We start from the raw sequence: 12,015 nt of genomic DNA, 5'->3' as shown, positions 1-12,015 counted from the left end.
GCCCTTTCCCTTCTTTTTGCCCTGGCCCTTGCCGCCGGCTGGGGGGGCTCCCCCAGAGGCGGAAGGGGCGAGGGACGTGGCAGCAGCAGAGGGCACCCCGTCGGTCGCCGCTGCCGGCGCCTCAGCGGGAGCGGTGGCAGGTGGTCCGGCAGCGGCGGGTGAGGTCGAGACCGGGAGGCGTTTGGGGGGAGCAGGCGACGGAGGGGGGACAGACGTCGTCCCGGGAATCCCACCCGCCGCGCCTCCCGCCATGCTGAATGGGGAGGGAGGGCAAACACCAGAGAAAGGGGGTGGGGGGGAAAGAACAGGTCACCTACTCCTCCCTGCTAGGCTGTGGGCAGGGAGGATGGTGCCAACAATAGAGGGGGGGGGGCAGATACGGGGACTATCGAGGACTTCGGGGGGGGGGGTTAGTCACCGACAGAGGATTGAAATCCGGCTCCTCTAGCTGCACTAGGGGAGGGGAGGGGAAACAAGAGCAATGGGGGGTGCAGTGCAAGAGGGGCAACTTAAACAGGGGAGAGGCACAAGCGCACTGATAGAGCTATGGGCGCACGAGGGGAGGGGCTAATCAGGGTGAGGGGCCGCGGAGGGAAGGTAGCAACCAGGCTGGGAGTGGGGCAGAGGGACCAAGGGGCTGGCTTTAGGGCTGGGGCAGGACAAACAAAGCTGCAAAGGGAGACGGGCAGGGCAGGCAAACAAACTGAAGCGGGGGGGTGGGGCAGGGAGGCTACGAGGGGCAAATGGGGCAGGCAACAAGGGGCAAAGCTAGGGGGCCTGTTGCAGAGGGGCAGGGGGGAGTCCGGGGAAGGGGGGGGGTGCGTGCACCCACAAGCGCTTGTGCAAAGTCAATGGCTGGCTGGCTGCTGCTGGAGGCCCAAACGGTGGCAATAGGGCGCGGCAGGCCAGGCAAGCAGCTGAGTCCCAGAGGCAGGAACTGAGGCAGATGGTAGGGGGCCAGCAGGGGTGGTGGAGGGGGCAGCGGTGGTGGTGGGGGTTGGGGGGGACACAGATGGACCAGGGGGCAGGCTCAACGCCCCACCCCCTGTGTCCCCACAAACACAGTCTAAACCCCCACCACTAGAGCACAGTCAAAGAGTTACTCAGTTTTTAAGGCCCCCTCCACAGTGGTCTTCAGATTCCTGTGCACTTCCCAGCAGCCGGTGGTCTTCTCAATCCTCCTCCAGGCTCCAGCAGCTCCCCGGGACAAACACAGCTCCAGCAGCAGCAGCCTCTCCTCCTCCAGCAGCCCTGGTGGCCAGGCAGGAAGGACCCCCCACAGGTGGCAGCTGTAGTGGTGGTGGCGGGGTCCTGGCTTCTCCCTCCAGAGGTGGGGGAGTGGGGGCTGGCCAGCAAGGCCCCCCCCACCCCTCACTCACCCACTCAGCAGCAGTTGCAGCAGCAGCAGTCCTGGGAAGAAGCACTCCAGCCAGCAGCAGCAGCCCAGGAAGGGAGAAGGAGCTCCAGCTAGCAAGGCAGCCAGAGAAGGGGGAGCCCTCCAGCCAGCAGGGCAGCCCAGGGACACAGAGAGGTCCCTGTAGCAGGGTGGACCCTGCTCCTGCCGGGAGGGGCTTGAAATGCTGCCTGACAGGGCTTGAGAGGGGTGGCTCTGGAAGCTGGGCTGATTAAAGAAGTGGCTGCAGCTGGGGCCACGCCCCAAACTGAAGCCCTGGGGCTTATAAGAGGCAGGGAAGCCAGTGCACACACAGTCTCTCTCTGCCTTCAGAGAGGGATGGGCCTGGCTGCTTATGAGCAGAGGTAAAGTACCTGGGTGAAGCAGGGCTGGGAACAGGCTGAGGAGCTAGGGAAGCTCCAGCCTGGAAAGCCCCAGGCTGCGGCCTAGCAAAGGGCCAAAGGTACTGGGAGTTGCAGAGGGCAGCCCAGGGGTAGGACAAAGCAGCAGGTCCAAACCCCTTTGCCTGTGATGAGTGGGCTGATACTGCAGTCTGCCCCAGGGTGTGGGGCTAGACCATGACTGTCAGTGGCCACTACTGAGGCGAAGTGGGGATAGTAGGGTGGGGGTTCCCCTGGGAGGGGGAGACCCAATTATAGTAAAAGGGGCACCGGGTCCTGGGAGGGACACGGGGCCGATAGGAAAAGGGGGGGGATCACCGGCCTGCAGAGGGCGCTCCGGGCTGAAAAGAGCCAATTCCCCAGGAAAACCAGCAGGAGGCGCCGCGGCGGTGAGTAGCCCGTCTATATGGGGGTAATCAGAGGTAAGCTTAGTAGCATGCCTGTAGGTTGTTTTATTATTTTAATGTTTTCTCTGTAATGCTTCATCATAAGAATAAATGTCCTTGCTGAGAAAGAGCTGTGTGGTAACTTAACGGTGGGCAATTATGCTGTTTATAGCCCTCAGGAGAAAGCAACATACAGACACTGGCCATTTAGGCCACCTAGCTTGCAACTCACAGTGTTGCCAGGGATATGTGCAGCCTGGAAAAACCATGGACAAGGAGGAGAGAGATGTGGGTCCCCACCCACGAGAGGTGACTGCTGAAAAGCTGAGAGTCTAAAGCGACCGCCCTTGCTGAACCATCAAGGGAGAAGTACAGGTGCAGCTGCCCTGAACTGTGACACTCTCCACAAACATATTAATTGTTAATCACTGTAAACATCAAATGTTCATTTATTCACTATGTGCACAATCTTACCTGGTATTGCTGCCCAGTACAGAGAACAAGATGGTCATATGGCACTTTTTTTCCTTTGGAAACCACTACCTGTTTGGCTGCTCGGTCAATGCCAGTCATTTTGCCAACCACAACATTAACCCAGGAACAAAGTGACATCCATGCATAATCTTTATCATTAAAACAGTGGCTGTGAAGAAAGAATATCTATAAGTGACATTTTAGCAGCTGACAGCAGGCATTAATTAGACATCTGGTGAGTTGGTTGAAGTCCCCTAGTGGTTCAAGTCTGTTGTCTTGCTGTGAGCTTACTAAAGCCTATAGTGAGAGATTATTCATTATGAAACACTCAGTTACAAACCGACAAGTTCCTGTTAAAACCAAATAATTCCTCCCAGCGTCAGGCCACACTACAACAGAGTTTAAAAACAAGTCAGAAATATATACTTTACTATGGTTCAAATTTGCAGTCTGATGCACAGTGCAGAGTTTTGGACCTGTAAAAGAAACTGCTTTTCTTACCTGATAATTTCCTCTCTTTGGCTGTCTCTACAAAATGCTCTTTTGCTAAAATATTCCCATTTTTGCTACCACTAGTTCAGCTCCACCAGTAACAGCTGTGGTGAGACCACTAGTATAACTACTGTCTTACATAGCCCTGCTCTGAAAGTGTTTACAACTACTAAGACAGCTACAAAGGCAGAAATGCCAGTAAAGGGCAGAGATATCATCAGATCTGCTCTTCTGCTTTCCCTCTCCAGATGAGCTCTTCCAAAATGGTAAGGATGAAAAACATTGTAATGACATTAAAGAAACCTTCAAAATGCTGTATATGAAGCAACTAAAGAGATGCCATTCACAGGAGGGAGAGGGAGATTATCATATGCGCCAAGAGGAAGAAATTAGCAGGCACATGAAAATCTCTCTCTCTCTTGAAAGTGTATGTTTGATAATCCCCATAAACACAGGGTCTGACTGACAAGCAATTCATTCCCAACCCTTAAGGAGAGGAGGAATTTTGAAACCAATTAATTTATATATAATGCAACAAAGAACAGTTTATGTGAAATTCTTATAAACAAAACCCTCTTCCATTTAGCAACTGCAGCCACAGAGGCCTTTTTTACCCTTGCATGTTTGGTGGTAAGTGAGGAAAGAGGCCGCAGATTACTCAGTTGTTTTGTTCAGACAGATTCACTACTTCTATCCTAACTCTTAACAAGTGTCATATTTATTTATTTTGTTCAAGGTTTCATAAAGACTGATGGCCCAATGACACTGTGAATGTTAAAACCTACACTTTAGATACAATTTCTAGAAGTACCAGTTATGTAGGAGCCTTAATCCCATTTTCGAAAGTGAATTAGGTAGCCAGCTCTTTGAATCTGTAAGGGTTGATCCTGGCTGGAAAAGCCAGTCATGCTGGAGGAGTTGCTTTAAGTAGGGAAACTATATTGAACAAGAACTATAACTAATTAAGTTAAGTTTCAGTCTTAAAAACGCATTTTACTTTTGTTTGTGCGTAACAATTTTTATCTTTATTCTTTCTACTTATTCTTTCACTTAAACCTATGTCCTTTTGTTAATAAACTTGTTTTACCTTACCTATAAACCAACTCAGAGCTTTGTTTGAAGTGGAAAGTTTGTCAACCCCAGTTAAGTTAATAAGCTGCTGTGTCTCTTTAAAGGAGCAGTGAACTTGATAAGATTTTGTGAGTGCTACTGTCAGATGAGCTGTGCATTGCAGAGAAAGATGTTGTTTGGGGAGAACTTGGGACTGGAAGGGTGTTGGTGTTACTGTGCATGGAGCAACCAAGCTGGTGGAAGCCAGGGTGAGATCAGTGTGGTAATGATCAGGCTGTTGGTATCTGGGCTCTGAACCAAAGCTGCACAGTACAAAGGCACCCAGGACTATAGGGTAGGTGGTGACACCTTACTTGTCTGGGTTGAACCCAGATCCTCACACCGGAAGAGGGAAAATCATCTATTAAAAAACTCCACAAGGTTCTTTTAGAACAGTTGGAGGTTTGTGCGACTTGTAAAGACAAGCTGCTTACAGGCCCATGAAGGGATGGACCCTGAAGATCTAAATTACAGTGGCTTTTGAATGAAATATAAAGCTGAATGGATGTTCTAGATAGAAGTCATAGACCTTTTAACATCAAGTTTGTGAAGTAAGGTCTTTATGGAGAAATATACATCAGAAAATGTTGGCAAGATAACTGACTGATTAAGGTGAAACTCAGATGCCACATTTAAAAAGAAACTAGGACCAATCTGTAGCACTACTTTATCCTTTTGAAGCAATGTGCAAAGCCTGGAACTCACTCATTCTGTGAGCTGAAGTTACTGCTGCCAGGAATAAAATATTCCATTTAGCAAACAAAGCACATCAGCATTGAGTGCCTCTAGAACAACTTTATTTTTATTTGGTGTAGGGTGACCAGACAGCAAATGTGAAAAATCGGGACAGGGGGTGGGGGGTAATAGCAGCCTCTATAAGAAAAAGACCCAAAAATTGGGACTGTCCCTATAAAATAGGGACATCTGGTCACCCTAATTTGGTGTGTAGTGGAAAAAGGCCCAATATAAATCCAATGAGAGTTATTCCACTGATTTCAGTGAGCTATGGACCAGGTCCCAAACACAGCTTGACTAAAAAATATGGGATCCTGATCCAGTTTGAACCCCTAAGTTCTTTGGCATTATAAACAATAAACAGAGAAAGTTGAAAATAAACAAAGTAATAACAATTATTAGTAGTAGTACCAATACTGCCATATTTTATATTCATATTAAAGATGAATATCAAATACAAATATTCATATTTATAAATATTTGTATTCAAACACAGGTCTGATTGCTAATGATTATTAATTATTATTGTTATTAGAGTACCCAGAAATGGGGTACATGCTTCACAGAAACAAGTAAAGTATCAGAGGGATAGCCGTGTTAGTCTGGATCTGTAAAAGCAGCAAAGAATCCTGTGGCACCTTATAGACTAACAGACGTTTTGCAGCATGAGCTTTCGTGGGTGAATACAAGTAAACAAGTAAAAGTGCTTCCATGCCCTGATGAGCTCTGTGATCTAATGTCCAGGTTTTCAGAGGTGCTCAGCATCCACATCTGCCATTTACTTTGATGAGAGTTTTGGATGGTCAATGCTCTTGAAAATCTGGCCATAAGTTCAGATAGGACACAAATAAGAGACGGAAATGAACAAATAGGATGAAGGGAAGAGGAAGGACTTTCCATAAAGTGAATAATAAAGAGAGGTAGGATTTGGAAATGCACATGTGTGATTTAGAAGCACAAATGTCATTGGCAGTCAATGAGACTTGTGTTCCAAAATCACTTAGGAGCTTTTAAAATCCCACCAAAGATCATTTTAATTTCCAGCTGCTCCTTAATTAAATTAATTCAGATCCATTATTTATCTATTTTCAAATTAAACAACTAGCTCTTTTTAGACAGTTATGAACTACAATTTTCTATAAATATAGATATTTTGTAAATGTCACTGGAAATATTTGTTTACATATGAAACATATATATAGGGATGTGCTTTATCTATTAAATTCAAATCTTCTTTGCCTTTGTCTTGTCCTATTAGTTGGGTTGGCACCTAGCATTGTACTGACATACTCCCTGAAGACAAAGTGTTGCCTACACTTATGGGGGTGTGTAGGGTACATGTAGCTACATGCCCTAGTGAAAGGTAGGCTGCGTCCACACTGCAGTGTGTCACTACATGTGGCAGCAGGGAAAGGCTCTGGCAGTGGAATTCCTTCTGGGAAGAGGTAAAAATGATCATTACTTCATGATGTTCTGAACTCCATGCAAAATTAATCTCTGACATGGCTTTCCATCACTTGTAGGTACGGATACATATATCCACAAGGTGTGGTTATTCAAGAGACATGGAGAATGCCTTTGAGAAAGCACATCTATGATTGAGGATCACAACAGAACTGTGTTGAATCCCAAACTGGAGAGTTTTTCTGATTGTTTTTATTTTTTCTGATTATGTTTGTATTTTAGTTTCTTATTATAAGCGCTAAGACTTGAGAAAAATACACATTTCTGTACATATGTATGCTGAATTGTACTACAAAGTCACAAAAAAATTCACATGTATTCTATTTTCCTTTGAAACAATCACAAATATTTAGAAATTAAATCAAACCTGTGAATTAAAAATCCTCTGTTCTTAGAGTCTGGTGGATTTTTTCCTGGAAGCCCATGAGTTGAAATCAGGGTCAGATTGTTAAACTTCAGGTGCGGACTAAAGAAGTAAAAACAAAATGCAAAATATAGATCACCATGAGTTTGCTGAAGTTCAGTTAGGTATACTTGTAATTTGATTTTGCTGAAAGGTACCGTTATAATTAGTGTTTACATCCAACAGGGTTTCCCAATCTATTCCTGAGAAGTTTGTTTTAGTTGTACAGAATCCAGCACAATGGGGCCCTGAATCTGATTGGGGATCTCTGGGCTACATCATAATACAGATAAGAAATAAAATAAAAATAATTATGATCTGTGTCTCTAGAGCTATATGGCATAAATTACCTCAGTCACCACTTAACTTGAAAGTTATCCTAGAGCTAGACTGAACCTTTGCTCAATGACTTGAGTATCAGGAAGCATGCATCTATGCTGCCCCAGAAGTGAGCCATGGCAGGAACGGATTCAGGCCTTGCCTTCACTTGCTAATTAGGTTGTGTTAGAAAACGGCCTTGAGGAGTCATAGTAATGATCACAGTGTTAAGCATGACTTAGCACTCCGAGTGGAGGAGGACTGTTGTGTTTGACATAGCATTGGCTAGCTGTAGTAGCTGGCATGAAGTTAAACACAATAGTTCTTGTCAACCCTGAGTGTTAATACCATGTCAAAAGAACAGGAGTACTTGTGGCACCTTAAAGACTAACAAATTTATTTTAGCATAAGCTTTCGTGAGCTGCAGCTCACTTCTTCGGATACATAGAATGGAACACACAGACAGGGGATATTTATACATACAGAGAACATGAAAAGGTGGAAGTATGCATACCAACAGGCAGAGTCTAATCAATTGAGATGAGCTATCGTCAGCAGGAGGAAAAAAAACTATTGAAGTGATAATTAAGATGGCCCATAGAAGGTGTGAGGAGAACTTAACATAGGGAAATAGATTCAATTGGTGTCGCTGCAGCTTCTCTAGTTAGTGTTCCCACCCACGTGACCTAATTTTCTGGGGAAAACAAAGCTCTATAGAGTTAAAATTCCTTCTCTGATCCCCGCTGCCCTTAGGAAGTTATATATGGCACTAGGTGCAGATTGCTTTCACTCGTGCCAGTTCAGCTCTGCCTGCTGGCACTACAGAGGGGATGGAGCCAAGGCTGTGACCACACCCTGCCCACCTTCTCAGGGGTGCAGTTCCTGTTCTTCCCCTCACATCTGAACCCAAGTTTTGGGGAGGCCATGCTGGTAAGTGAAGATGATCTTACTCCCCCTTTAATCCCTGTACAGCTCCATTAGTGCCAGCCACAATCTGGATCACTTTGATAAGGTTAAGATTCAGCAGATGTTTTCGTAAGAGGGCCTGGCTGACACTCCTGCATCAGACCCTCAAGTGGAACCCTTCCGAGGCTTCACTTCTGGGAATAACATGAAAAATAAAGTTGTTCGTTGCTGACATACAGCAATGGTAGAAGGAAGACCCTTGTGTTATCTGCATGTGGGAGTTTAAACATGTCTATTGCTGTGTCTCTAGTAAACATACCGCTCACCACACCCATGCAAAGTTAAGATAATGCAAGTAAAGAGAAGGCAAAGCAGAAATAAAGTCCCTGTTTTAGCAAAGCAACATTAACTTTAAGCACACATTTGACTTCCATTGATTTCAAATGCTTTGCTGAATAGGAATAGATTTAGGCATGTGCTTCAGTGGTTTGCAGAATTGGGGCCAAAGCGCATATTCAGACAGACACAATGCATGCTGGAAATGTGCAGTTATTCAGACAGCTGATGAATATCAGTGGACAGCTACAATTACTGCTTTCACATGGCTTGTTGGGTACATGCTAGAAAAAAGACAGAGCCTTAGCAACCGTGTGCAGGTTATGCTTAGAGCAGAGTCCCACACCTGCTGAGCACTGCCCAAAGCAGGATATAGTGTTTTCATGAGTAATTGGTTCCTCCCAACGTTCCATCACATGACATGCAACAAAGGCAGGAAGCAGTCCTGCTGGTGGGATGGTTGAAATAAGGTTATCCCAACTTTGTCAGTGCTGTTTGTGGCTCAGCCTCCAAAGGAAAATAGCTGGACAGTGAGGCCACCGTGGCATGAGAGCGCCTCGGGGCCTGCAATACTCTAGCCACCTCCTGTAATGGATTCCTAGCAACAAGGAGAGTACATCCACTTCCTGTAATGGATTTCTTGGAACTAGGAGGGTTCCTCAGTGGAACAGCAGATTTTTCAATGCCGTCCCCAGCAGGTTCCACAGAGCAATTCATTTGTGTGGGCCAGAATCTAAGCACCAAGAGATTCTGCCATTTTCTCACTTGCATGTGCTTTTTGATACATATCAAGAGAATTTGTCCCACTGCATTTTGATTAACAATGTGGGCTCCGACAATATATTAAACTAACCTGGATCTGACATTTAAAAACAAATAAATATTATGAATGATTAAGCCTTATAATCTTCAAGGCTTTGTACAATTTAAATATGGATAGATATAAGTGCTACAAGGAAATTGTATGCTTTTTATCTACTAATGTTAATTTGTTATTCATACATTTAAAAAATATATTCAAACAAAGTGAAAGGTCACATTTAAACCAAGGAATTTCAAGGTTATGGCTGCCACTCTATAAATGCATATTAATAGTTTAATTCTGGATTATGGATCATCTACTATAAATCTCCATGCATACTTTGGGCACAATGTAATAAATAACCTGAATGTAACAGCGTGCATATATTTATACAGATTATAGGCCTGATTTTCATTTACACAAAAGCCATTTTACACAACAGTGCAAAAGGTCCTTAAAGTGGGTATAAATACAATTTTCTCCCACTTTAAGGCCCATTTATACTCATAGAGTGTTGTAAAGTGGCTTTAGTGTAAATGAAAATCAGACTCAATCCATTCGTCTGCATTTTAAAACATACAGTACGGCATCTGTATTTGGAGCTGCTACTGTGGGTGTGAGTGTGAATGAATACCATTAATTGTCAAGATCCATAATATTCAGATACTTGGCAATTTACATACAGTTATCAGGACAATAACTGGAAACTGATATACAAATTACTGATGTTTCAATGTATAGATCTGTCTCTCTGCCCCCTTCATACATCACTTGTTATCTTTGATTGTATGCACTTTGGGGGAGGGACCATTTCTTCATGGATGCTGTACAGCACCTAGCACAATGGGGGCTCCAATCTTGAGTGCTACTGTAATGTACATACTAAATTACATTACAAGAACCAAATTAAAATAACATTAAGGATGCAAAGTCAGGCACTCAATAGTTAGGAAATGACAGTTTTAAGGTTGCTTGTGAAACCTTAATTTTCCCTCTCACTCTGATACTGCCTTTAATTACATGATCCCATATTATTTTTCTACAGGAAACCTACCTCATTCAGTAAATGTGTTGTTATTTAATGTTTCTTTTTATCGTCACTGTGTGGCCCCAGACCTTATTATCCATTCCAACATTGCACTGAATGAAATATTATTAATTTCCTCCTCAACACTTCTAGGATGTTCTAACCATAACATCCAAGTGCTTCACAAACATTACGTAATTTATCTTTACAGCATCTTTGTGAGATTGGGTGGTGTTTTTATCCCCATTTTACTGTCTGGGAACTGAAGCACAGAGAGAGATTAAGGCCCAAATTGTCAAAAACGTTCACCAGTTCTGATGGCCAAATTGGAGACACTTGGGACCTGAATTTTCAGAATACTTTTATAGCATTTTTATAGCACTTAATATGTCAAAAGTGCAGCTCCAATTGAGTTTGGCTGCAGGTGTCAGTGCTCAGCACTTCTGCAAATCTGCCCCCAGGTGTCTCATATTGGGCAACTATGAATATTTTGGTTTAAGTGACTTGCCTAGCATCACACAGGAACTCTGTGGCAGAGGTTGACAGAGAATCCAATTCTCCAGGGTAGCATAGTTAGGGCCCTACCAAATTCACGGCCATGAAAAACACGTCACAGACCATTAAATCTGGTTTCTCCCCTGTGAAATTTGGTCTTGTGTGTGCTTTTATCCTATACTATACAGATTTCATGGGGGAAACCATGTGTTTCTCAAATTGGGAGCCCTGACCCAAAAGGGAGTTGCAGGGGGATCGCAAGGTTATTTTAGGGGAGGGTTGTGGTATTGCCACCCTTACTTCTGCGCTGCCTTCAGAGCTGGGCGGCCGGAGAGCGGCAGCTGTTAGCTCAGAGCCCAGCTCTGAAGGCAGTGGCCTGACAGCAGCAACACAGAAGTAAGGGTGGTAATACTATACCATGCTACCCTTACTTCTGAACTGCTGCCTTCAGAGCGGGGCAGCCAGAGAGCGGCGGCTGCTGACTGAGGGCCCAGCTTTGCAGGCAGCAGCACAGAAGTAAGGGTGACAATATTATATCATGCCATCCTTACTTCTGTGCTGCTGCTGTCGGCGGGGCTGCCTTCAGAGCGGGGATCCCGGCCAGCCACTGTCATTCTCCAACTGCCCATCTCTGAAGGCAGCGCCGCTGCCAGCAGCAGCTCAGAAGTAAAGGTAGCAGTACCGCAAACTCCCCCACGATAACCTTGCGACCCCCCCCAACTCCTTTTTGGGTCAGGACCCTACAATTACAACACTGTGAAATTTCATATTTAAATAGCTGAAATCATGAAACTTATGATTTTTTAAATCCTATGACCATGAAATTGACCAAAATGGACCATGAATTTGGAAGGCCCTACCTATAGTCCAATCACACTTAGGGTATGTCTACACTCCCCGCCAGATTGGCAGGTAGCGATCAATCTATCAAAGATCGACTTATTGCGTCTAGTGTAGACACGATAAAATCAATCGCTTTGCTGTCCAGAACTCCACTGCGGCGAGAGGCAGAAGCGGAGTCGACGGGGGAGCGGCAGCGGTCGACTTGCAGCTGTCCTCACGGCAGGTAAATCGACCTAAGATACATCGACTTCAGCTATGGTATTTGTGTAGCTGAAGTTGGGTATCTTAGGTCGACACTCCCCCCCGCCCCGCGCAGTGTAGACCTAGTCTTAGACGATGTAAGAGGCTGGAGCATGCTCAATACAGATGGAATCTTCAGAGATTCTAGCCTCCAGATTCTAACAAACATGTGCAGACTGAGATTTTACAA

At 45.0% G+C, this 12,015-nt stretch overlaps 1 protein-coding gene across 6 annotated transcripts in view; it reads right to left on the bottom strand.

Moving 5' to 3' along the window:
• The window catches only part of CFAP61 (cilia and flagella associated protein 61), a 232,812-nt gene that overhangs the window by 109,401 nt on the left and 111,396 nt on the right, over positions 1-12,015 (bottom strand). For all 6 annotated transcript variants that reach the window (XM_045008887.1, XM_045008889.1, XM_045008888.1 and 3 more), the window contains 2 exons: positions 6,823-6,921; positions 2,655-2,823 (listed from right to left, as the gene is read on the bottom strand). In XM_045008887.1, the coding sequence (XP_044864822.1) occupies positions 2,655-2,823; positions 6,823-6,921 (268 nt within the window). The remainder of the gene's footprint in view (positions 1-2,654; positions 2,824-6,822; positions 6,922-12,015) is intronic.

This window comes from Mauremys mutica, chromosome 3, assembly GCF_020497125.1.
Source record: "Mauremys mutica isolate MM-2020 ecotype Southern chromosome 3, ASM2049712v1, whole genome shotgun sequence".
Lineage (NCBI taxonomy): Eukaryota > Metazoa > Chordata > Testudines > Geoemydidae > Mauremys > Mauremys mutica.
Note: the sequence above shows the minus strand (reverse complement) of the source record. Positions and strands in the feature narration are given on the sequence as shown.